The sequence below is a fragment of the Osmerus mordax genome, chromosome 2 (genome assembly GCF_038355195.1).
Source record: "Osmerus mordax isolate fOsmMor3 chromosome 2, fOsmMor3.pri, whole genome shotgun sequence".
Lineage (NCBI taxonomy): Eukaryota > Metazoa > Chordata > Actinopteri > Osmeriformes > Osmeridae > Osmerus > Osmerus mordax.
The window spans coordinates 12,798,911-12,826,328 of NC_090051.1; the positions used below are offsets into that span (position 1 = coordinate 12,798,911).

Sequence of the window (27,418 nt, forward strand, 5' to 3'; positions counted from 1 at the left end):
CAATCCCTGAAGTGAAGTAAATGTAAAAACAGGCAGCTTTGGCTGCAGTCAGGAAGCAGTTTGGGTACAGTACAGTAGGCTACATGTCCCAACCATAGTTCCAGTCGTGGGAAAAAATCTAACTGTATACCAATTGTTGGGTGGGGTCGGGCCATGAGAATGTGATCAGCAATGTGTGGATTATCCATTGTGAAACCACTAATTTCTCATAGCTAGCCAATTTGCCATGCTCTCGTATTGCATTGATTTTGAAATCAGGAATCCTACTTGGAACGATGACACAGCAAATTAAACACCCGGCTAATGTAGGCAACACCTGATATATTACCCCAATATCCCAGCAGGCCTTAAGAAACAAAATTAAAAAAAACAACCCCTTGCCTTCTGCACTTTTTTATCCCATTGCTCTAAAAGCTTCCAGAAATAGTTCTAATGCGTGTCACTTATCTGGCCATTCCACTGTTTGGATGGAGTGCCTGTCTGCTTCTGATGGCACTCAGATGTGTCTCCTTTGTTTGGCTACTGGCGTGACTAACTCCGTCTGACTCTGAGAACGAAAAAAAGCGTTCCTACCACAGAAAGGATCATAATAATTGGATGTGCACAGAGCCAGTCTGTTTACAGATGATTGTGAATGTCATTAGCATCGGGTGTTATCACAGTTGCTCATTTCTGAAGGGTAATGTGTTTACGGTAGAGTTAAAACGAAATTATAAATCAGGTAGGTCTAAACAACATTTGTTTATTGCCTGTCACTTAACTTAACATCAGAAAGAATAAAGTGTGTGTCTTCTTGTTTGCATTGTGTGTGTGAGAACTATTGTGTGTGTGTTTGAATCACTGCATGTGTCTGTTTGTTTGTATGTTCAAGGATGTTTAAATATACTGTATGAATATGTGTGTGTATATAAGTGTGTGTATGTGTACTGTGGAGCATCTCTGAGCAGATAAAGGTAAATCCAGGCCTGGGCTAGCTTCAGGGGGGCTAGTTTGAGCTGCCTCTATCCCCTGTGAGGACTCTTGAACTCTCATCTCCTGGGAGACATGGCGTACTACCTCAGGTGCTGTGATCAGCATGCTAATCACCATGGGCCAGCGGGAAGGCATGTTTCCTATCACCATCCAGAGTACATCCAGAGAACGAACAGGACACGATGGGGCTGGGAAAACTAACACAGCAGGACAAATACAGTGGAAGTCAATGTAATTTAATCAAGGATAAGATTAAACACTCATTGGAAAAGTATTGTACTCCCTGTACTGGCTTGTATGTGTTTCCTCTGGATAAAAAAAGCACAATATGCTATCTTCTGGAGAGGCACACATACTGGGCCAGATTGTGTTGACCTTTTGAATGTAATTTTGTTTGTGTCGCCTTAAGAAGTTTTCGTTATTGCAAATAAATGGCTTCACAAAGTGAACTGGATCTCCCATCAGCAATATCGTGACAAATTTCATTGTTATATTTTCCAAATGAAATAGAAAATTGAGGAAGGTCCTTTGTGGTTGTAGTGCATTGTTCATATCTCCATTTGCACCTCTGCGTCTGATAAAAAGATTATGACATTCAACTATTATGAGCTCTACCAGTCCCAAAGCAGTTTCCCCTTTTTATATTGACACTTATCTATCCAAGAAACTGAATGTGATTTGAATATGTTAAGGGCTTGTTGTATTTGTGACATCTCACTTCTCCCTCTTGGAACAGATAATTTTGAGATTGTTGAACAGCAGATGATAAGGACGGCTCTCAGTGACTACATTCTGCTTTGCATAGTCATAGTTGTGGAATGTTTTCTTTCTCCTGTCAGGCTCAGTATGTTTGGCTGAACTATATATCTGAAGGCTCCTTCTCCTCTGCTCTGAGGCCAATCTTGAATGTGAAGGCAGAAAAAAGATCAGTTTGGTAATGCTGTGAGGTTAGGGACAGGACACAACAAGAAACTGAATTTACATAATACACTCCAAACAGTCAAACGATATGGGAAGCTCAGGCAAATTTGGGAAATGGAAATATTTGAGCCAAAATGTACACCATTAAAATAATCTGCTGCGTGTGAAGGGACTGATAGGGGGTCTCAAAGCAGGCCTACTGCACTCTCAACAGGAGGCCAACATATCCCTCTCGAAAGGCTTCATCAATATTGTATGTTGTTTTCAACATTTCAACAAGTCTTTTATCAATTATGGTTACCCATTTTGCAAAGTTGATCCATCCCAACCTTGAGCACTTCACAAACTCCACACTTGAAAGCTTATGAGTCAAGCATTAAATGACCTAATTCTGTGGCCCCTCAATGCCAGATGAAAGGTGTCCATTTATCTGGCTTGTCCACACAGCAACCAGTGAGACCCCCAACTGATGCATATGCCAATGTAATTGGGAATTTGTCTTTGAAAGGGCCGTGTTTTCAGTACCACCAGCTAGTTGTACATAATTTGATCACACTCTTCACCCACAGACAAGTTTCCAAAACAGCAAGAGAAAGGAACAGCTCAACACCTTTGAAACGAAACACTGTGTGACCTGTTGATATTCATACAATTGATCAGAGAGTAAAGCGTTCTGTCCTGAGTGATATAAAACAGCTGAGAAGTATATTATTTACCTGCCGCATGACAAGACAGATGACACACTGTTTAAATTTCCAGCACAACAAACCCAACATACCCAAAGCTCAATCTGACATGACACAGCATGATCTCCTTGCCCAACAGTGTAGATCTCCATAACTGGCCTCCATGACACCACCCTAGAACTTATCCAGCTCTCTCACAGTCATAAGACAGCGAGGAATTATCCCTGTGGACCTATTGTAGTCATAAGGCTGTTGGAGCAGCTTATGAAAAAGTGTGTGATGTCTGTGAGTCATCTGAATCACAGTTTCAACATACACTATATTGCCAAAAGTATTCACTCGTCTGCCTTACATTTAGTCATTTAGCAGACGCTCTTATCCAGAGCGACTTACAGTAAGTACAGGGATATTCCCCCTGAGGCAAATAGGGTGAAGTGCCTTGCCTAAGGACACAACGTCATTTGGCACTTCCGGGAATCGAACTGGCAACCTTCAGATTACTAGCCCGCTTCTCTCACCGCTCAGCCACCTGACTCCCTGCCTTCACACACATATGAACGTGACATCTCATTCTTAAACCATAAGATTTTATTTGAAGTCGGCCCACCCTTTGCAGCTATAACAGCTTCAACTCTTCTAAGAAGGCTTTCCACAAGGTTCAGGAGTGTGTTTATGGGAATTTTTGACCATTCTTCCAGACGTGCATTTGTGAGGTCAGACACTGATGTTAGACGAAAAAGCCTGGCTCGCAGTCTCTGCTCTAATTCATCCCAAAGGTGTTCTATTGGGTTGAGGTCAGGACTCTGTGCAGGCCAGTCAAGTTCTTCCACACCAAACTCGCTCATCATGTCTTTATGGCCCTTGCTTTGTGCACATGAATTCAATGATTTGGATAGCTGAGTGAAGACTTTTGGTAATATAGTGTATGTCTTAAGGCTTATTCCGGACGTTACCACCTCTACTTGATCATTTCTTGGGAATAAGACCTAGCGAAATCCCTTTTGGGTGCTAAAGGTGGTTAACATAATTGTTTATCAGATCATTTGAGAAACGTTTCCTGTGTGTCTTGAGACAAGGCAGATATATTTTTTCACCATGGCCCCACATGTCACCCTGCAGGTTCCCACCTGCCTCTGTGTCTGGGTGAGACCTGTGTTATTAAATTATACTGAAGGCATCGGGTTTTGTGTCACTGTTGAGTGAACTGCCACGGTGTTTCATTATCTTATTGCTGCTCCATGTTTGTGTCAGTCTCAACTTGCAGCCGGAGACACACGCAGGCTTCTCATCTTGATTTGTGATAGACACCAACTTCAAGCTTAATTACTCAAAACATTCCTCACTTCACATTAATCTGAAGGGTTGCCTGGTTTGATGAGCTGATATTGATAAGAGGTTTCACATCAGGCAGCTGCCAACTTTCTCTTTTATTCATCAAATTTAAAAATTATTAGATTAAGCTTAACTTTCTGAAAATGTAGCAACATGAGAGTTTGGAATAATGAGGATGTTATCTAAGAGTAGCAGTTTGTGGAGATAAGATACAAAACTGTCAATATATTGAGCTTGGATAAAGAATGCTCTATAAGGTATAATGCAGTCTTTGCCTTTTCTGATGTTCACAGTTCATCATAGTATTCCATCAGGCACAAAACAGCTGCTGAGGATTGATTTCCTTTGTTTTATTCGTGTAGAAAACAATTACAATATATCAATTCATGTTCAAGATACACTAACTAAAATGAAATGTGTTACTATGCAAACCAGACAGGTTTCACATGATGGCCCACACTGATCTGAGTGTGAAGGACAATCAAATGCCATTGTACCCCTTATAAGACATTACTTTACCACGGTTGCCTCTGGGACATACTATGGGCGTTATTCCTCTGGCTTGTCTTGAACAACATTGCTCCGTTGACAATAAAAATATACACTTGGAAGACTTTGAGGCCTCTGGCTCAGCCTTAAATAGATGTTGACGAAGTATACTTTGGTTGTGATTTCCATCTACAATTTATGTCAGAGTCAGACATCACGAGAAGTAGTATTTCATTCACGCTGCAATGCGGTTCTCACTGTTTTAACTCCCACAAACCGAACCGACACTGATCAATAATTCTCTAAAAACTTCCAAAATAAATGTCAGTAATAAAATGTAGCCTAAGCCCTACACCAACTGCTGTTTCTCTTCCCTTCACGTATCAAGCAGAATTAAGACACAGATTGATAGTTGTGCGGCATAGTAAATTGGATGTGGTAGTCATTAAGATAATTAAATTAGCTGTAGACATCGCGCCTATTAACAACTACGTGTGCAACACATAGCAATTTAAAAACTGCAATGCGATGCAGTCCATTAGACTTTCATTTTTCCATTTGTTTATTCAGCGAGCACATAACCACCTTTGACGTAAACGATGAATAAGTCATCGAATAACAGAAAAAAGCATGGTTCCAATAATTCACAGAGAAAAAAGTTTGAAAAGTAATCTGAAACTGTAATAACATGATCACTACAGGTTCGATCCACGCCCCTCCCTCTCGTGGTGACATCAGCAGGGTCTTGCTCTACTCCCAGCGTCGAAGACTGGATTCACAAAGAAGTAGCACTAGATTAGAATTGAACTGAGAACCCTGTATAACTACGCCTGCTGGATGCATTTGCTTCATGGGACACATTTTACGGGACTTCCATAAGGTGACGTCTATTTTACAATAAACAATTATACATTACACTTAAACTACTGGAAATATGATTGATGCTCCTAGTGTTCACGTTTTAAGCCCCAAATTGTCGAGGTAGTTTCGTTCTCTGGGTACTGTAGCTGTTCTGGGTTTTACTCTGATTGAAAACTTTCCCAAACTGAGACAATGGTTCTTGATGCGATATGCTGATACGCTTTTCTTTGCTTCAGTAATTTTTACAAGATGCACAATGGTCTGAAAGGAGGGGTTGCACTCAATCGGCAACTTGCCTGAGTTGCTTTTTAGCAATAACTATTTGTCCCTATAGTATCATCTATGTTTACTCATCGATTAGATTGGATGTTGAATATAACTGACCTGAACCTGGAATGGCTCAATCTGATCCCTAAAAGTCGCGCTGGCTCCTGAAGCCTTTGTGTAGTTGTAGTTTCTTCGATGTTGTCTTAATCGCCAGTAGAACAGAAATAGCACCTTTGCTGAGTTTCGTACTTGCCACATAGATGCATTCAACATCCTTACTTCCTCAGATTCATACTGTTCTCGCATGTGTGACATTCGTTGCCATGGTATCAAACAATTCAGCTGCCCCGATGTAAATGAGTTCCCCTGTGGCTGGTGGGCTGTGTCGAGAAAGTAGGCTACTGTGAGTACCGACATGATTTTGTTCCATGGCAAGTTTTCCAAACTGCGCGAACCCCAATCAATTAAAAGTCACGTTCGCGATGAGAAGCGTAATAGGCTAGTTTAATTGTCACAAGCTGTAGGCTAAATGTTTTACTGTTGGTATTTTCAAACTAATAGCCTACTTTGTGCTAGCTCTTCCTTTTAGTTTCCACAGAAGTGTAGCTACGGTTCGAAAGAAATGAACAGGCTTATGGTACCAGGACGGATCTGTTCTGAGTGGCGTGGGTCAGAGCCATGGCTCTGGCCTGTGTGCTCTCTGTCCATTCTAAATTTAGTTTGACGTCAATCGGTGTATTAATGGAGACACATGGGAGATTAGTCAGGCTTCTTGATGAGGCATTATTCTCCCGTTGGAATATAATTATTAATCATAATGTGTAAAGGTCCATCCCCCTTTAGTTTTATGCTGCCCCTTTTTATGTCGTTCTTTTACGGTTTCAGGCGTTGAAACTTTCAACTGCCTGTTTCAAAGACACATAGCTTTTTTCTACTCTATTTTTTTCTGACTTTTATTAAGTTCACTATAAATAATATATGGCTGAGTTCTTGTATAATTTAGACTGCTGAGGCATTACAGAGAGCTTGCAAAGTCACAGAGGCCAGATGAAGCTCTTCTAAAGGTTAATCAGTGAAATGCTCTAGAGACATCAGAAGACATGGACAGGTGAGGGGTCAGACCCTAAAATAGGCTACTGTCTTCCCTACAGTAGCTTTTCGTCGTTGTTTGTTTTGTTGTTTGTTTTGGTATGTCATGGTAAGTAATTAAAAATTATATTGAAAGGAAGGTTTTATCTCCATAGTGGAAATCTTGTTATCCCCGCATAACAATTTGTTTTCTGTTTCAATCCTGTGCTCTGGAATGTCACCGGTGCTTAAAATGGAATTCATTGTGTGAATGAATGGACCTGTGATTGCAGATGATGTGGTCCGTCAGTGTGAACAGCGTCTCCCGGTTCATGTTAAGCATGGGCCTGAGTCCAGCTGGCTACAGTACTCGTTACCACACACAGTGCCACCACAGTGGGACGGTTGGCATCAGCCTGGCCAACTATGGTGGCTCTAGATGCACCTCCCTGTTAGGGATAATAGCCAGTCATTAGCAGATGTGACTCACACCAGGTTTGTAACGCTATTGTCCTCTCAGCCTAAATTAATGCGACAGTTTTTCTTTAAGCCTTTAACAGTTTGTTTCTCATGGATTACATTAAATAGACGAGTGTGGAGCCCAGTCACTTCACTTCATCATTTGTTACTTCCCTTTTTTACATATCTGAAATTTAAAGGAATTAGTTTGTTACAATGTGTTATTGTGAGTCCAGATTATATATCCCCTTTCGGAATCCATTGTTGCCATTCCATTGTTCCCAGTTCGTGACTTGATTGACAACACCAGAAGAAGTCCCCTAAAATTCAAGTAAAAAACCTGGGAATGACAGTTGAACATGCCCCTTAACCCCTTTCTTTGTTATGGAGAGAATGATAGGCCTTCCTTCTCTTCTATGCTCTTGCTTGAATAAGGCAGGATTTCATTTGAGCCCCTGCATTCTCTAAATTCCATCTAACTTCATCCCTGTGCCGTTCCATGCTGGCGTGTTTATACTGAGAGATGAGAATGAAGTGGATACTGATGTCTACAGCTTGCAGTTCATGCTTCTGTGATATACACATTCTTTCCATACACACCTTTGAGTTTTGCCAACTTTATCTTTGAAAACATCTCATGCACAAGAGATGGCATGACAATGGCCTCTGTGGTAGTCTAATGAGAGGGAAAAAGAATAGAATCCATGTCTGAGTTGTCTGTGTCCCTGGACGTGAGTGCACAGCCAACCATTTAACAACCGAGTAGCCTCGCCTCTGTGTGTGTTTGGATCATGAGACTGAGATGATGTCACCCCTGACACTCACCAGTCTCGTCAGTACCGGTCAGTTCTCTTTAGCAGAGCCCTTTTGTTCTTTATTGTCATTTTGTATTTTGTCTAGTGTCACTTATTTAACGCAATAGCTCCATAAAGCCTGTATTCAGACTCTAGCTTCCCCATACCAAAACTAGTTTTCTTGTTCTACTTCCAAATGTTGAGTCTCTCATACTATCTTCTGACCACTGTTCTTTCACAGGCTATTATAACCCACAAGGCTATCAGGCAGACTGAAATGCTTGGGCAGCTCTTTTTAAACAGCCTGACAACTCCAGTACTGAAACAGTCATGGGAGATATGTAACAGCTCTGCTGGCTAGTAGTTCTTATCCATGTTGGGGGGTAAGGAGTGGAGTCACAATGATTCCACTGATACAGGCTGATGCCTCACACAGGTGTTTTCTGTAGGAGTTTCTAATTGAGAGCTGAGGTTGTTTCCATAACTTTGGATCTTCATCAGAGCAGTGCAAAGTTTCAAAAAACTGAAAGGACTTGGGGCTTTTAGATTGAACATTTTGTTTTAACAAGCCTCATAACATTTTAAAATGTTTTCCTCACTGTTTGACCACTGAGTTACCAGAAGCTGGGAAACATCAGTGTTCTAGTATGGAAATCCAACTGTTTAGAATATGATCTTAAATTGAATTTTTGCTGAACCTAGTGCATCGTAGCAAAAAAAAGGGATATTCAGGTCCCAAATGTGGTATTTAGTGTACACAAGAGCTTATTATTAGCTACCACTGCCACAGACAAGAGACTTGGTTTTGACCAGCCAAGGCCAGAGTAATGTTGACCTAACGCTGAGGAAAGAAGTGCACTCCACAATACCATCCTCTGTTTCCTGTGAGTGTGTGCCTCTCAAAACACCTGGCTGAATCACACACAGTACTAAGGAAATTGTCACCATAGTGACTCATTGTGTGCTGTTTCGATGGCTCCCAAGAATATTTGACTTCCAAATCTGGGATTTATGGCTGCAGGTAGTCTAGATTCTTCTAGGGCACCGTATGAGGGGAGAGAGCCAGTGCACAAAAGGCAGAGCGGGTCTTGACTGCAGTTGCAGGGAAGCGTGTGGGAGGAGGCATCAGGCAGACCCTCATCACAATGGCATTTCCTCCTTGTTGTTGCTCCTCGGGCGTTTCCTGTCCAGGACCTGCTCTCCTCAACGGGCCGGAGCCTCGTCTGAGCCACAGAGAACACCGCCCCGGCCATCCTTACGTGGTAACCTAGAACTCTAGGCTTACCTGTGTGTGTGTGTTTGTCCTTACCCCACACTGACCATAGCTAGTACTGTGTGTTTAGGCTGTGTTCCTGTTCGTCAGTGTTCCCAGGTTTCTTTCCTGTGGGTTAGTAATGATGTTATAATATCCCTAACATTAGCTCCAGCAAATCTCCTGCCCCCGCTCTCCACAGCAGTAGGCCCAGTGACTCAACAAATAGGAAGAGCAAACAACAAAGACAGTTTGTTCTGACTCCAACTGTGTTCACCGAAGGTCACCAAAAAAGTTTTTACATTTTATTATGGGAGTGGATAAAGTTCACTGTCCATATTGTGGACTATGGAACTCTTGTGTGTCATGATTCTGGGTTGGGGTCGTTGTAAGGAGGGGGGGCTGAATTCCACTCAGACAAGACTAATGAACATCTGCTTATCAAGATGGTAGACATGTACACTATTGCAGTACATGTCCACGGATTTCATCATGTCCGTCTGTTGTTGCTAACACAGCATTGTTATTAATCAGTGTTGTGCGCAAGTTGATCAGCTTGGTCCTGTAATCCAAGTTGAGCTCAATACGCGCCTGATCAAGATGGAGCTTGAAGCCAGCATCACCATCAATACCGAGCCAATACCATGTCTACTCCGACTGAAGGATTGGCGTACGTGAATAATTTAACAATACGCTTCAACATTCCTGAATAACTTGTCTCCCTGGTAGATGGTTGATTGGGGAAATGTTTTACAGCTACATCTAAAAAGTCTAATTTTTTTAAAGTAAACATTCAGCAGTTCAGGTAGAAATTGACATTCTCGTGAGGCATCATATTTTCACTATTTTAACAGTCACACAACATTCTTTACAAACGTTGTTTAACTTGGACAACCCTTCTCTTTGAAGCTGTAGAGGAGGTGCCCCCCCTCCTCCCCTCACATCTCTCAGCTCAGAAAAAATACATTTTCTGGAACTTCTTCTGATTTACACCTTTCTTGCGTGTTTAATATTGTTCTTGATTTATGCTATGGTTTATACAGGCAATCAATTTTTTTTGATAGAATAGAAGTGATCTTTCCGTTGTTATGTTGACCTGTCAGCACTCATGTCGCAGTGTACTGAAGGTGATAGTTCCCCTCTCACAGTGCTGCCCATGCCTGCATGGGGGGTTATAACAACCTCCAGTTTCACCTTTAAAATAATTTGTAACAAGCAGGCCTGCAGGTACAGCCAGGTCCATTGAAATTATCCGGTTGTGCTCCTCTTGACAATTCTTAGCAGCCTATCTAAATCCATAATAAATGATCTAACCTATAAGAAATATGCCCCAACCCATATGAGCTAAAATGTGTATCGACAATATAGCCTGGTATTAAACAAGAATTTTAAGAAGAAAAAAACGGGTGGAACGATAGTGTTCTCTTTTCTCGGCTTTTACACAAAGCCCATTCTCTGGGGAGACCAAGGGACAAGTGTGGATGACACTTTCATAGTGGGCTTCCTCTGTGGGGAACTGCTCTTTTTTTACTGTTCTCATGTCCTGAATCATAGTGTAATAGTCCTCTCACTGCCCCAAGTGATGTGTGGTGCATACGCGGTGCCACTTGCTTTCTGGGTGTTTCAGAGTTGTTGCTTGGTGGCACAGGTCACACAAACAAATTAACATCTGAGGTCAAATTTACGAAGGCTCATAAGCATAAAAATGGGTGATAAAACATGCGTAGGGGTGTTTCTACAGTTTCAGGTTTATGAAAAACCTATTTGTAAGAATCTGCGTACCTCTGCGCATTAGAACCCATGCACACGCTATGTTTTGAGTTTGTTTGATATGGTGACACCGCGTGACTGAAAGGCGAAGAGAAAAAAGTGCATGCATAATAAATAGGCTAACAGTTTACTTGGTGTACAATGGGTGTAAATTGTATAAGAAAGTTATCTTGCTCTGGCCTATTTAGGCAAGCAAGCAACACACACATAGGTCAACAAACATAGACCTACGTATATGCATGTAGCAGCCAGCTATCGCTGTTTAATGCCTTCAATAAATAAATCCGTTTTCACTGCTTCTTCCTGTGATTGTAACAATATTAATGTGTCTGGTGAAATGGCATGCAGTACAGGGAGGTTAATCAAAAATCATTGCACGGTGATTGAAGGATGTTTAATTCTGCTAAGACACGATTACAGAACTTGACTGAGTCTGTCTGTATTAGCTATGGTGTTGATTACCATCGCTAATGGAAATATGCTCTTGGGCTCTGTTCATTGTCATCCTGACACTAAGCTATCACGTGTGAACTCTGAATGCACTTTAGCTGAAATTGGATGTTAGTGCTGGTTTGTCGTGCTGTAAGTGCTTCAGGTCTTAAAATATGTATTCTGGTTTGGGAGTCCCCAATACTGAATGATTATTAGAACGCATTTAAATGTGGACAATTCCTGTCACAATCCCCTAATCAGTTACATGGAGCCGTACCGTATATTCTGCCACAATGTGAACAAGGGTGCCTGAGATAATGGCTAACACCCAGTGGAACTGTTGTGACATTCTGTTACCGGGGGCAACAGCCTGGACCTCGTTGGCTTCCTCCATTGCCTTTGCTGCTTGTAAGTCTTCTAACACGTCTTCAATCATTTGCATCCAGACTATTGTTCCCACCAGTTTGTTGCTTTACATCTTGCTTCTGTTCAGATGTCTCCTCCCACGCTATTGTGCTCTTCCTATCCTCCTATCCATGTGGCTGTTGTAGAGGTTGAACTACCTCGGGGTGGTCAAGGCCCGAGGGCGTGCCTGCGTATAGCCATAGACCACCCAGGGGTCGCGTCAGAGCAGATGGAGGTGCAGGATGTAACTGTCCTTCAGTGTCTCCACTGAAGAGAGGGTTGCAGCTGTGCTATTTTATGATGCAACTGATTTTCTTTCCTAGTCTTCCTCTTTGACTCTCTGGACCAGCTTACCCTCCCTTTAAAATCACTCATGCTCTATTAAGAAAAACATGGCTTTGGTATGATGAGGCATCTCCTTAATGAAGCTCCCTGTCCCCTGACTTGACTGTTCTGAATAATAGATTGGAAGCAAGAAGCCAGGAGGAGTTTGTTGGTGTGTGAAGACGGAGAGCTGAGTTCTAGTGGCCCACATCCTGCCTCAGAGATGGGACCAGACAAATGGGGCAGGTTAGGATCTGTCTGCTCGGCTCACTGACCTCACCTCTGGCATGTAGCTTTAGAGTGTAGATGTGGACTGGGTGTAAACAAGAGCCTGCTGTGTAAATTACAACTTTGCTTTGCTTAATATTCCTAGTATAATAAATATTGACTTGTAGACTGCAAAAATTTGCTCAGAGATCAAAACCATTACTACTGCAAGAAGCGACTTGTATAGTCTACTATGCTATGTCTTGGTCATCTATAAAGTATTTAAGAACAGACTTGAAGAGACAAGTCCAAGAATGTTCCCCTCTTGTTTTCCCCCAAAGTTTGGTGTGTGAGCGGACTCTTGCCAAGCATCATTTCAGCAAGCCAGTGAAGTTAGTATTAGAAACAACATCAAGAAGTCCAAATGTCTGAAAATCTGTCAGACGTGAATTCATAAAGCCTAACAGCCAAAATATTTACTGTGAGTCATTTGTCATTCTGTTTGTGTCTTTCTCCCAACCATGTGCGTCTTCAAAGTGAGCTTTTTAATAGCTCTTTTAGTGCAATACCCCCCTCCCACAAGGACGAAATCTAGATGATCTGTGTCAAAGGAAATGAATATGTAAATGAGTTCAAAATATATATTTTCACACACACACACACACACACACAGCAGTTTCTCTGATACCACCCTGATGGGTTAGATTTCTGTTGATCTCAAAGTACAGAGAAACGAAGTAGTGAAAACCATAAGCTTCAAAGTTGAAACCCTTGGAGACTGTGGACTTGATATTACAAGGGCAGTATAAGGAACTAAGGACACCGAGGCGAGAGTAGAAAGAATATACAGTGGAATATTGCTGCTGTGTGAATAATGTATTGATCATTTACAGGGCAACATACAGTATAATATGGTATACAGTACAACATTTCATTCAAGGTGCTACACCAAGGAGGGACATTGTACATCTATTTTCAGCAGTGCCTAGGGTCTTCCATGAATGTTCAATGACAAGTTGTGGCATTCCAATTAAAATGATAATGCTCACCCAATGAGTGTGATATTGAATGTCTTATGCACCTACTGTGGGTGTGAGGGGATTAGCTGTGAACCCGCCCACCCTGTTCCTCCCCTTGTCATGGGCCATAAATGTTTGGTTGGATGAAGTGTTTGCTTCTTGTAATGTTGACACTGTATGTACTGAAGATTTTGTAAATATCTTGAGGCGGATGACATCTCAGTCACTTACATTCTCTCAGTTTTGTAATCCATTATCTCTTTAATTATATTAGGGAACTGGTTACCAGCCTAAATCCTTTTTGGTCAATTATTTCTTTATCAGAGGGCATCAGGCTTGTTTAATGAGATTGCCGAGTGCAAGTAAAAGCTAATTAGAAAAAATAAGCCTCAAGCTAATGCAGGCTTTACTTTTTTCCTCCAGATGCTATGGAAATCTGTTGACAATTGACTGTGCCACTGGCTCAAGGGAAACCAGAGTACATACGTGGGGTGTGCAGGGAAGTACCTCAAAATGGCCGCCCATCGAATCCGAGCAACCAACCACAACAATATAGCCCTCCCACGCTGCAGGTCGGAGGGGACACTCATAGACCTCAGCGACGGAGTGAATGAAGCCAGTCTTACTGATGTCAAAGGTTATTCTCTTAACTACACACTTGACTAGTACATTTTAAATGAATTATATTACATTACATTAAAAAAAAATCACAACCATTATAGCCTTGAATTTCTATACATTGATTTGTTTTACACTTTCTTTTTGTCTTTTATTTTGTAGTGCCTTCTCCCAGTGCCTTAAGACTGAATGCCACCGCCTCCTTCGGCACAGCAAGGGAAGTTGTTGCCATTAAGGATTACTGTCCCTCCAGCTTCACCACTCTGAAGTTTTCCAAGGGAGACCGTCTCTTTGTGCTGGACACATCGGGTGGAGAGTGGTGGTATGCCCACAATAAAACAGAGATGGGTTACATCCCAGCAGCCTATGTCCAGCCAATAAACTACAGGGACTCTTCCTTCAGTGACAGTGGAATGATCGATAGCTTAGGAGATAGCAGCGAGGAAGCAGCCAAGGAAATGGACCTCCTTGGCGAGTGGACGGGTGTGTTCTTGAAACCAACGGCCTTACAAAATGGAAATCCCTTTGCAGCCACCCGGACCTCCACCAACCCCTTCCTCAATGGGACCCTTCAGGGTTCTCTGGATCAGAACAGTAACGAGAAACCGGTTGACCTTCTCTTTTTCGATACCATGGCACCCTCCATGCCAAACTCTACCAGCAGCACTATTAACATCAACGGCTTTGGCAGTGGGATCTTTGATTTAAATCCCATCAGCACCAACCTTGGGGGTGGTCAGACATTACGCAGAGACAACCCTTTTTTCAGGAGCAAAAGATCATACAGTCTCTCTGAGCTTTCCATCCTGCAGGCTCAGTCCGATGGCCCTCAGGTGTCTTCAAGTTTCTTCGGGGGTCTTAAAGCTCCGGTGCCAGAAGAGTTCAAGAGCAGAGAAGACTTCCGAGAAGCCTGGTTGAACCACCGCAAGCTGGCCAGGTCCTGCCACGATCTAGACTCCCTAGGTCAGAACCCTGGCTGGGGACAAACACAGCCGGTGGAGACAAACATAGTGTGTCGTTTAGACAATTCGGGAGGGGCAGTTCAACTCCCTGACACCAGCATCAGCATCCACATACCTGAGGGTCACGTCATCCCAGGAGATACCCAGCAGATCTCCATGAAGGCTCTACTGGACCCTCCCTTGGAGCTCAACAATGACCGTTGCACCACTGTCAGCCCTGTGGTGGAGATCAAACTGAGCAACATGGAAACCAAAACCACTGTTACCCTTGAGATGAAAGTTTCAGTTGTGGTGAAAGTTGAAAGTAGACAAAACACTGAGATCATGTGTGTCCGGAGTGACTGCAAAGAGGGCCCCTACATGCCAATATCTCAAGCGTACTTGTTCGGTGACACCGTCCAGGTCTGTCTGGATAACCTTGAGCCATGCATGTATGTGTCTGTTGTTGTTCAGTCTAAGATGTTATCGCCTGAAAGCACAGTTTGGGAACATGTGTTGAAGAAGGTCACTCTCGGTGTCTATGGGCCAAAGCACATTCATCCCTCCTTCAAGACTGTTGTGGCCTTCTTTGGCCATGACTGTGCACCAAAGACGTTGTTGGTCAGTGATGTGGGAAAGCAAGCACAGTGTACACCACCTGTTGCTCTCCAGCTCTGGGGTAAACATCAGTTTGTCCTGTCCAGACCTCAAGACCTTCGGTTTGGAGTTTACTCCAACATGGCCAACTATGAGGTTAAGGCCAGTGAACAGGCAAGAGTAGTCAGGGGTTTCCAGGTGAAACTAGGCAAGGTTAGCCGGCTTGTCTACCTTATATCCTCTCGGAGTACTGATGATGTCTCCGATTTCACCTTGAGGGTTCAGGTCAAAGACGACCATGACTGTATTCTTGCCCAGTTCTGTGTTCAAACGCCAACACCTCCGCCCAAAACTGGTCCACGAACCTCAGCACAGAGGCGCTTCCTGAAGAAGAAGGAAGTAGGTAAGATTGTCTTGTCTCCACTGGCCATCACAACCAACTATCCAGTGTTCCAGGACCGCAGAATCAACAACCTGAAGTTTGGGAAACTGATCAAAACCGTCATCCGCCAGACAAAAAACCAATACCTACTGGAGTACAAAAAGGGGGACTTTGTTGCCCTGTTGAGTGAGGAAAAAATAAAGCTGAAGGGCCAGTTGTGGACTAAGGAATGGTACGTTGGATACTATCAGGGTAGGATGGGGTTTGTCCATGCAAAGAACGTTCTGGTGGTGGGGAAAGTGAAGCCCATTTACTTCAGTGGAGCTGAATTGACAACCACACTTCTACTGGAACAGATCCTGAAACCTTGCAAGTTCCTCACCTATATCTATGCCTCTGTGAGGACGATACTGATGGAGAACATAGGCAGCTGGCGGGCGTTTGCCGATGCCCTGGGTTACGTCAACTTACCATTGACACACTTCTGCCGCGCCGAGCTGGACAGTGAACCTGAAAGGGTGGCGTCTGTGCTCGAGAAACTGAAGGAAGACTGCAACAACGCAGAAGGCAAGGAGAGGAAGTCCTTCCAGAAGGAACTCCTGACTGTAAGTTTTCAACTTGCACCCTGGCACTCTGTTCCTTCTTCGTTGTACTGACTAAGCGCTTTCTCTCATCTATTGGGCAGTTAAAACAAATATAGAAGCAAATATTTACACACTGTTGTCTCTATTTGAGCTTTTGTTTCTGTTTCCTTGTGTTTTGTCCTGCATGCTCGGTTTGTCTCTGTTAGCCTTGTGGGTCCACATTTGTGTCTCCGTCTAGCCTGTATTTCTTTTTTCTTTTATTTTTTCTCACCCTGATTGTAGCTTCAGCCCTTTATCACCATACAGCTGCTTGAGGCTATGGTCCAACGGGCTAATTCTGTTGAGAGTGCAGTCAATAAGTGCTGTGTGGGCACCAGAGTCTTAATGAGGACCAGGGAGTTGTGGAGAGCAGCAGAATATTTTGGCAGGGTCCAACCCCCACCCTCCACCCTGTAAATCACATTGAGTAAGAGATGTGTGCTGCTGCATTTGTAAATTCAACCAATATCTCAGTATAACCTTGGTGAGGCTCAGTCTCCATATTAGCCATTGTTTTATGAATCAAAACCTACACCGACTATCAAACTGTTCCCTGGCCAAGATCCCTGCATACATCATTCGTTTTCTTTGGTATATTTGTTATTCACACAGATATAGTGGGAAAGCTCATTGTCATAAATCCAAACTGAGAACATTCATCCACATTTACAAGGAAATTTGTCTTTCGAAAACTTTCGGAAATGTTAAAACTTTGTCTTTCGTGTGTATGTTGACATTGAGGCCAACACATACAATTATACTCCATATCGCCTCCGGCAAATAAACTGCAAGTCCCATTGTGAATTGTTTCCAAGCAAATATTAAACCGTCTACCCTCACGGAGACTCTCCCTCTTTGAATGGGTTACCTTTCAAGGTGTAGAAGGGAAGGTGTAGACATGCAGCTGAATTTAAATTGCAAGTGTTGTCGTTTTTTAGGTCCATATCGTTCCAAGGTGATGGTTTCAGGGGTAACCTATTCACTTGACTGACAGGTATATTTTTCCCATGCATATTATTAACCATCCTCTGACTGAGATCATAACGTTTTTTATTATTTATTTTCAATCCTTCAACCTTTCTTCTTCTGCCATTCTGTCCCTCAGAGGTCATGGTGGTACAGACTCTGAGCTGGGATTGAACATAAACACTATAATTTACGTGGGGTTATAAACAGCAGTTACTACCATTTATAGACTAAGCGAACATTCAGTGTGCAGGAGAGGAACATAATATAAGGTGGTAGATAAAATGTTAAATGACATTCTGCCTCACGTTTGTTGTTTATTAAAGACAAATCCATTTGTTTAGTATACTTTCCATTGTTCAGATTAAATAAAATATGAATTGTGGAGGATTCAAACTGTTTTGTTACAGATTCCAATCAGAAGTATCTCAAATAAACACTCCCACTGCTTTCAGAGTGTACGGTTTGGCGACTATCAAAGCCTTCCACATTGAACACTTTCTTGGTTTATTTATGTCTAATTGCCTGGGATAAATAGTTTGTCTCTGGAGTCCTTGCTACTTCTGTAAAAAAAAAGAAACAGACTTAGTAAAGTTCAAGTTGACATCCATTGAGAGGATTTTCGCTTTTAACAAGGCCATGCTGGGAAATCCTCACATCCGCAGGTAACGTAGAGAACAAAACCAAAAATGAGTACAAGAGAGGCATGCGATAAAGGTAGCTAAAAGATAGGGTGCATCAAGCCTCTGCAGGGTAGATGAGAGAGAGAAAGGAGAGAAGTACCACTATTTTACAATAGGCAGGCAGCCAAGGTACGGGGGGCATTTTCAAAGGGGCTGGGGAGAGCTGACTAACTGGATAGTTAGAGACAGGTGTCATAGCTTCACTCAAATATAGAAATGAGTCTTGGGTCTTGTGCACAAATGCTACTAATGGGTCATCGCACTGCATTATAGAGGCTGTATTTTAGATGTAAAGTGTCTTTTTCAAAAGGAGCCTATTTCTATTGTCAGTGTTTCTACTTCTAGATAACTGATTTCACACTACAATGTGTGGGCCTCTGTGTCTCGTAAGAGTGCAGAGGCTGTCAATTTAATTACCATCTACTATCTCTCTGGGCAATTATGTGTTTTCTCTGACACAGAAAACAATCCCTCCTGATTTGCTTGTCTGTCATTTTTTGGGGTTCTGGAAGCTATTTTTAGAGTGGAAGGAATTAAATCAAAAGGATTGTGTGTGTGTTTGTGCACCTCTGAAAGATAGTTGACAGTCTTTGTTCTGAATCATCTGAATGCGAGCACATTTCTTCCTTTATTGTTCAGGAAGAAAGACATTTTTAGTTAAGCTTTATCCAGTTGACTTAAATGTGGAGTGAAATATCCCTCTTCCTCTGCCTCACTCTTCCCCCATCTGCCCTGTCCTCCCATTGTCAGCCAGTGAAAGAACTTTACTCTGCCTATAGTTATGCATAACAGCGCTTTCCAATTAATTGGAAACACTTTCGATCACTTTACAGATATGGAAAGTGGTTGTGCGGCCTTGACCACAAATTAAACTTGTACCTCCAATTACAACTGCAGACGATGAACTGGGTTCTGATCAATATTCAACAGCACTGATGCAAATTTAACTGCTGTAATGAAAGCAGCAGAGCTTATGGGTCCATGCTAAATCATAAGGGTCAGTAATATTTAGAAATTGCGCTAATTATACTCTGTGTTTGTGTTTCAATTAGACTGTCAGCTTGGTGTCCCCGCTAAGCTGAATCACTGTACAGCTCAGAGCTGTTTCTGGGATATTGTCTCTATGTTCCAGTGAGTAACTCAGTATTCAGTAGTTATGCGATGAAGAGGCTTATGATAACTCATGTGATTTTGATCCAAATAATGTATCTAATAATTGTTCTTAAAGGCCTGTGTACTGTACTAACCCTGGCAGAACAGGACTGTTCTCACTGATTTTTGGCAGTGGAATGCCAACCTTTTAATGGGTTAGATCTATCATGTGGCATTGCCGTGCCAACAGGTCGATAGGTACGAGGTACTCAGGATCATTTGTTCATGGAGCTTGGAGCAGAACAGCTGTGGCCTGACTTTCTCCAGAGCAGCTTGCAGCAACATATTGTAGCTTGGATAGCAGAAAGAAGAGATGTTACTTAAGTAAAAAAACAAATCCTGGTTGCCAAGTTGTGGTTGAAGTGTTTGACTCATGACGTTATCTGTTTATTAATTTCCTCTTAACTACTCCAGTAAGTGTCATGGTAACAGGGGAGGCAGCCAGGCACCCCTGGAAAACAGGATTAGAGAGATCAGCCCGGTGAGGCAGAGGTGAACCCAGGGCTGTCAGTCATGTTCGACTGAGAATTTTCACTGCCCAGGGCATTTCTATCTTAACCTACTCTTGACCATCCATTTATTCAACATAGCTCAGGAACAGAAGAGTTCACGTAGTTTTGAGCAGGATGGTTCTCAAGGAAGGGAAAAAATCACAGGCTTTAAAGATGCTGTGAAGTGGAATTGAAAATTAGTTTTAAGTTCATTACGCCACAGAAGAATGTGTTGTTAACTACCGATCAAAATTCGAATGAAAAAAACACACCCCAAGTATGTTGAATTAGGCTTTGAAATCATGAGAAAATCAGCAGTCTTCTCTGCTTGAGACTGGGGGTGCGTGTCACCTGAAGGAGCTAAAGCTGTGTATTTCACACGTATATAATGTACTGAGAAGCAAATCATGGAATTTGCTTTACAGCATCTTTAAGGCAATGTGTGTGTGTGTCTTATGTACACCTGCTGAAGTCCTGCCTCTGATCCGGCTCTTTCTCCAGCTCATGTGACATCACAGGACCAACCCCAGGGCCCCACAGGGCCCTGAACCCCTTCATTCCCAGTAAAACATCTTCGGGCCTAGAAGATCAACACCCTGCAGCTATAGAAACATGACACCACATGCATTAAGTGTTTACATATAGCCACGTAGCATAGCACACATGCATGACAAATGAACAAAGACAAAAAGCCCACAGTGCCTACAGGTTTAGATAACTCTCTTTAAACCTCTACAAATGGCAAGCTTTTAATAGTTGTAGGTTTTAATTTGTTACGTCAATATGCAGAGAGGCAGTGTGTCCCCAACAGCACTTGATTAGCCTAGATAAAGATAGTTCCCTAGGAGTTAGGCTTGGCCTGAAGCTCTTATTAAACCTCAGACATAAAGCTGTGTAGCTCTAGTTCAGACATAGAGATGTGGAGCACTAGATCAGACTGCAGGAGGTTAAACCACTCCTGAGTTAATCATCCCTGTAAAGACCAGTAGGATTAAGTCTAGTCTGTAGTCTGACTACTGCTGACAGTCTCTCTGTTTGGGTTGCCTGTCTGTCACTTACGGTTTTGTTTTACTGTCTGTCTGTCTGCCAGGGGCATGTTTGCTGTCTGTCTGAATGCTGCATAGCTACTGTATCAGGGCAGCAGCAGACTGGCCCTGCCTGCTCGTCTTACGTAACAGCCAGCCGATCTGAGTGTCTGAGGTCTGTAGTGGCAGTGGGTGGGAGCCAGGACGTGTCTCTGTGTTGGGTCATGGCCCCACAGATGTTTCCTGTCTCATTGTTTAGAGGCTAAATAGAAGCGCCAGTTATGGACCAGGAGGCGCCGTGGTTCACGCGACCGCCCCTCCCCCCTGACTCCTCCCCCTGACTCCCCTATCCTACCCCCAACTCCGCCCTCAACGTCTTCTCCTCATCACCCCAACCCCCTACCCCAGACTTTCCCCTCAGCCTCCCCCCGGCTTCCTTCCCCCTTCCTCCTAACCCCTCACCTTGACTCCCTTCTCACACTCCCCCCTTAGCCTCAACCTTCCACCTGCCTCTGCTATGAGCAGACAGGACCCCCAGTGACAGGCAGGCTGGAGAAGTGTGGCGTGCCTGCTCTCTGTCAGGTAATTCACCGGCAGAGCTGTGAGTGTTGTCAGTGATGTTTCAGACGAGCTCTGAGTCACATCTCCCTCCTCAGTTAGTGTAAGGTTAGAAGGAACATCTGTACCGGGGCTCTTGACTGTGTGGCGGGAAATCTTCTGTGTGAGGCATGTGTGTGTGCAAAATGGATATTCTGCTGCTCACACAAAAATCCACCCCACCACCTAACTCCATCCTACTCTTTAGAATTATTTACAAAGAGATCCCTAAACTTGATAGCAGCAGGGAGTAGTAATAACAGTCTATTTTGGGAAGAAAATGGAAAGAGGCCACTGGGACTGACGACTATGCCCGAATAAGTCTCTACTTTGCTTATTCTGTGTACACATATCTCCACTTCCCCCAGCCTTAGGCCTGGTGCCTCCTCCATCTCCCCCAACGCTGGGCCCAGTGCCTCCTCTACCTCCTCCAGCCCTGGACCCGGCCCACACACACACTCAAGCCACCATCTGAAACTTCTATCATTCTAACCCTGACAAGCAGCTGATTTAGTAGTCGCACTTCTACAAGGAAAAATCTCTGAAATAAAAATCCTTCATACGCAAACAATCAACCAATACAATAATGTAACCAAAATGCCTAGATGATATTTTAGGAAAACCACATCATAAAATATGTATTTACCTGGCAGAAATTCTGTGTGTCCTAAGGAGAGTTAGTGACCATGAGTCAGCCAGCATGGTCCTGAACATAATTGGCCCAATTCTAGCCAAACTCCTTCAAAATGATCAAAATTGTTCATGAATGTATGCATGTATTCAATTAGATGTATATTAGAATAACTATTAGAATAGCCTTAATGTTAACTATATTATGATATCAGTCAAGCCTCCCCCTACTGTGCCCTGACTTCCCCAACCTTGCCCAACACTGCCTCCCCAGAGCCTCTTCAAATACCTCTTCAATACCTCCCCCAACAATGCCTCACCCTACCCTATTTACTCTCAACCCTGTGCCCCCCTGTCCTTGCGTTACTCAATCCCTGTGCCCCCAGCCCCCCCCCCCCCCCCCCCCCCGGACGCTGCGCTGCCGATTCCCAGTGATACACCCCATTCAGCAGCAAGCTACACTAAAGAGCAGGGATCAGCCTAAGATTAGCCTGCAATTAAAAGTGACGCTGGCAGATTAACCAGAGTACCAAGAACAAAGAGCCAAAGGAGAGCAGGACCTGGGATTACTGACTCAATCAATCTGCTCCTCATCAGCTAGTTACTAATGAGGAGACACTATGTGCTGGTAATGAAAACACATGTTGCTTCCAGTATTTAATCAATGTAGGATATTCATCCCAGAAATCGGAGTGTCGTCCCTCTGAATGTTCCTGGCTAAAAATACTAACGCCACAGTGTCTCGCAAATGTGAATGTTTGACAAAAGTATTGGCATTGACAAATGTTGTCAATTCAACAGTTCTCATTCAGTATTTGTGGATAATTGTTTCACATGTTTCTATTACTGGAAAACAATAATAGACATTTCATAGGTTTTTAAAACTTTTATCGGCAAAAACGTTCAAAATATGCAAATAGTCCCCTCTTTACAGCAATCAATCTGCTATCTAATCATAATGATTAGTGATTTCACCTGACTATAACTAGTTCACACTTTCCCATGTGCTAATGATACGACGTGAAATTATATTAGCAGTCATTTGGGGGTTTTGTGATCAATTTCATTTTGAGGGGGCCAATGAAGCTTTTATTTAAAATTCATCTGATCACTCTGCACAATAATTAAGTATCAATGTGAATCAACACCACAACAACTGAAGCAGCAAACTTTGCAAACACAGAATGTCTGTCACTACCAATACTTTTGGCAGACCCAAACCTACATAGCAGCTTTCTTTATCCGATTTAAACAAGCTGTATTGGTCAATCATGTTTGTAACAGCAACTGTTCTATAAGTGGAACATTCTGCTGGAGGTGAGACAGGAAGTGGTCTCCTTTATTCCTGAGGATATTTCCTGTTGCTGTTATCCCAGGAGGAAGCAGGTGGCGGGAGATGGTCTTATCTCTAAGAAGGACTGTTCCCCCAACAGCACTCACAACATCCCCAAAAACATTACATTCAGCTGAGCTGCCATAACAACAAAAACATGGAGTTTTTGTTTTGTGTGATAACATGTAGCCTATTTAGCAAAGTTCAGCTACGAATAGTATGTGAGGAAAAAGTAAAATATGTCTATTAGGTTTTGTGAGCCCCATACAAAAAAAATAATTTCTGTGCTGGACAATTCATACCACGGTGTCCTTCATTCTCCATAGAAGAAGCCTGACAGCCACACACGTAAACACACTCTCCCAGATACAATCTGAATGGGAGCCTCTGTGACTGTCCTCCTCAGAGATGTCCAGAAGCTGTCATGGATGTGAGACTGGTCTGAAGCAGACACTCCGCTCCATGGTGGCCTGTCACAGTGTGATGTGGACACTGTGGCCGCAGATAAACATTCCTGTATGACTCTGGGCTTATAGATCAGACCTGAGCTGTCAGAGCGTGACAGGGGGATGGAGAGAGAGAGAGAATGCAGAGGAGGGGGGGTTGGGGGAGAGAGAGAGAGAGAGACTGACAGCAGGGGGGAGAGAGAGAAACTGCAGAGGGAATGCCACAGACCCCCCCCCCCCCCCCTCCTTCTTTCCCTTGCTGCCCATATCCTGCCATTCCACAAATTCCTGCCTGTGGAACTAAAGCCCAAATAGCAACTTTGCTTGGCAGTCCTTTAGGGTCCCAGTTCTGCCCAGACGGGGTTGAATCTGCAGCTTCATGATTAGTACCAGTTTAGCCAGGGGTGCTGGTGTTTTCTGAACATGGAGAGATCGATGTGTGTGTCGTATTAGATGTGTAGATGTATATGTCTAAGTGTAGAAGTGTGTGTGTGTGAATGTGTATACATGCGTGTGTATTTGTGTGTGTGTGTATTTGTGTTCATCTCAGCTTGGTGTGCGTGGGTACAGGACCTTCTTGTTTGCTTTCTCCAACATGCTTATTGGGCACCCTGTTAGCATGCCTGTGTTTGCTTCCTGCTACTGACTCACCTGTCTCCACCATCAAACCACTCACACATGCCTCTAATAAGGTGGAGGGCCCTCTGGGCTCTACTCCAAACCCATTACAGTCCCAAAAACAGAAGCCACATCAGCAGTCTACTGTAGATTTCAGCCCTCTATTTCTATACTGTTTTTTATGTCCAGCTTTAAAGAAAACAGGGGCGTTAGAGGGACATGTTAGCGATTTGTCCCCCCTTAATATTTGATCTTTTTGGAGGGATTTCTTTTGGTTTTGCGCATTCTACTCCCAGTTCGCTCCGACCAACTTCTGAGGTGTATAGAGCTAAATTCCTGACTCCCTTCCACCTTTTAGATCTCAGACGTACATTAGTTAATGAACATGTAAGTTTTTTTTTAACTTTTTGACTGCTGGCCTATATGTGTTGTTTGAACAGACATAGTAGCTCTTCTCAATGTAGCCTAGCAAGAACAACAACTCACAACATTAGCAGGCTAAAGTGTAAAGTGTATTGCTAAAGTCATGTGAGACAAGCAGAGTCTGTAAAAAGCAGTGGTCTTTCAAAGCAGTGGTCAATTCAGTTTGCAGTGAATTGACGACTACTGGTGGCCTAAAATAATTTTTGTAATCCATTTTTCAGTCTGTTGTATTTTTTTATAAAGCTGTTCATGTTATTTCCTAATATGCGCTCTCTGTCTCCTTGTTTACCTGCTTAGCTTGCAAATAAAGTGATGTGTATGCGTGTCTGTGTGCATGCTTGCATGCGCACGGATGAGAAAGCGATTTTCATTCAATTTTTATTCTGGTACGGTCAACATGACCCTTACATAGTATCCTAACTCAACCTCCTCCCCTGTAAACAGTAACCCTAGCAACAGATAGGATGAGCCAGTCATGGTTCCTGTGCTACTCAAGGATAGTGAACTGAGTATAACTCGGTGGTAAAGGCAGTGACTGTAGATTGAGGTCACTTGTAAGTTTGAATTCCCCCATGTATGTTTCAATAAAAGTTTAACATTATTAACCTTGTCACATTGTCATAGAGTATTTGCCCTCACTGTGTTAGCTGTTATCCTGTGCTAAACGTCATCCCTGCCCCTTTTTTCCCTAAACTCGTCAATTGTCTTCCTTCCTCCCTGCCCTTCCCAGGCCCTGCTGAAGCTGGACTGCCAGGGCTTGGTGGCTAGGCTGGTGATGGACTTTGTGCTGCTGACCACGGCGGTGGAGCTGGCGGGGCGCTGGAGGGAGCTCGCTGAGCGCCTGGCGAAGGTGTCCCGCCTGCAGATGGACGCTTACGAGGCGCCACACAGAGACAGGAACGGAGTGGTGGACGTAGAGGTGAGGCGCGGAGATGGTAATTGGAGGGAAATGGATGAGCGTGTGATCGGACAAGTAACTGGGATCGTTCCGTTCTGACTTGGTGTTCTGTTGACAGAGAGAGTGTCCGTCTCTCTCTTTCTCTCCTTCTCTCCCTCCCCCCCTTTCTCTTCATCTCCTTCTGTCTCTCCTTCTGTATATAGGAAGCGTGGTTTAGTCTCCAATGTATGAACAAGGAATCTGACATCTAGCTGGGAGTGTTTAGTTAGGCCTGGTGTTGTGTGTTGATACAAGAAGTTGATGCATTATCCCGCACTGTGAGTCTCCTTTTATTCTTTATCAATCTAATGTACACTTGTGGAACTTATTCTCCTTTCCTCTGCTCTGTCGTCTTCTTCCGTCCTCTGCTCTACTCCTCTCTGCTCTCCTTCTCCTCTTCCCCTCTTCTTCTCCTCTTCCCCTCTCCTCCTCCTCTTCCTCTCCTTTCTAGGCCATGTGGAAGCCGGCGTATGACTTTTTGGTGACATGGGCAGCCCAGATTGGGGACAGCTATCGGGATGTGATCCAGGAGCTCCACCTGGGCCTGGACAAGATGAAGAACCCCATCACCAGGCGTTGGAAGCACCTGACTGGCACCCTCATCCTGGTCAACAGCCTGGACGCACTCCGAAGCTCCGCCTTCAGCCCCATCTCTCAGGATGACTGTGCCATCTAAACTCCAATCAAAATAACCCCCACCCCTCCCTGAACACCGTCAACTGTAGATGTCATCTTACTGGCTCTGCCTCTCGACTTATGATTATTTTGCAAATCCACTCCCCTCCTTCTTCTTCCTTGAAGTTACTACACTTAAGTGCCCCGCTCCCCCCCAAACCCATTGAATACCACTAGATCCTACCCTCCGAAACAACTTCTCTTCATAAACCACCAGTTGCTCACTCCCACACCCCTCGACTCGTCTTGGCCTGTCAGTATTCAGACTTTTTTTCTGGTGTTTGTGCATAGTGTGTACTTTTTTACTTCCAATATGGCAGTTTTTGTAAAGCCCTTTTGCTGTAAACCGGGAGCTGAGCAAATCACTAACAAATCACTTTTGTCCTTGTAAGCCCTGTATGTGTGTTTTTGTTTGTCAGAGCGGTAAGTACAGAGTGTTTATTTACGTAAAAGCCGCTGATTTAGTTCTTATGAAATGTCTCTTATTGTCCAGGGTTCCCTTCTACGGGGGTCCGTTTTATGTCACAGTTATTTTGTGTGAATGAAATTGCAACATTTGAACTTAAGACATCTTTTTGTTACATCCGTTCTTAGTTAACATTCAATAAATACATCTGTAATGGATTCTTTGTTACTGTCAGCCATATGGTTGACATGTTTCTTACCGTTTTGGAATTTTTGTACCAAAGCTTGTAAAAAAATAAAATTGCTCTCTCTATATATAAATATAAATATGTACACCGATACAAACTTTCTATGTCAAGCCACTGATGTTACAATGCCAACTATGTGTTAAACGTTCTGGATCATTTGTTTTGTCCGTTATTTCTGTATGTCTTAGTGGTGCTTTTGCAGTTTACTGATTTATTTCATTTCTTTCACCCAACTGCATACTTGTGGAGAAGAAAATATAAATAAAATGTAAATATTTGTACACATAGTTTACATGCATTCACTGTCTGATTGCTTTGGCCCACATTTCACTCAGTTATTGCTTTTGAATTCAATTACTTCATCAGAAGT

The 27,418-nt window shown here is 43.2% G+C and overlaps 1 protein-coding gene across 2 annotated transcripts; it reads left to right on the plus strand.

Annotated features, from left to right (window-relative positions):
• Positions 1-5,179: 5,179 nt before the first annotated feature.
• LOC136962141 (SH3 domain-binding protein 4) lies at positions 5,180-27,310 on the plus strand. Of its 2 annotated transcripts, none has more exons than XM_067255810.1 (5): positions 5,180-5,280; positions 13,682-13,895; positions 14,039-16,401; positions 25,514-25,702; positions 26,172-27,310. In XM_067255810.1, exons 2-5 carry the CDS (start codon positions 13,772-13,774, stop codon positions 26,394-26,396), a joined length of 2,901 nt encoding a protein of 966 aa, XP_067111911.1. In that variant the 5' UTR covers positions 5,180-5,280; positions 13,682-13,771; the 3' UTR covers positions 26,397-27,310. The 2 variants fall into 2 exon arrangements, with proteins under 2 accessions (XP_067111911.1, XP_067111918.1); XM_067255817.1 differs by lacking the exon at positions 26,172-27,310 and adding an exon at positions 25,885-26,114.
• The last annotated feature ends 108 nt before the right edge of the window (positions 27,311-27,418 follow it).

What these genes read in the sequence shown, in the direction of transcription:
- LOC136962141 (XM_067255810.1), top strand. Translation starts at nt 13,772, where the DNA reads ATGGCCGCCCATCGAATCCGAGCAACCAACCACAACAATATAGCCCTC. An exon ending in CAGTCTTACTGATGTCAAAG is followed by an intron (nt 13,896 to 14,038) that starts GTTATTCTCTTA and finishes TTTATTTTGTAG; the next exon opens with TGCCTTCTCCCAGTGCCTTA. An exon ending in TCCAGAAGGAACTCCTGACT is followed by an intron (nt 16,402 to 25,513) that starts GTAAGTTTTCAA and finishes TGCCCTTCCCAG; the next exon opens with GCCCTGCTGAAGCTGGACTG.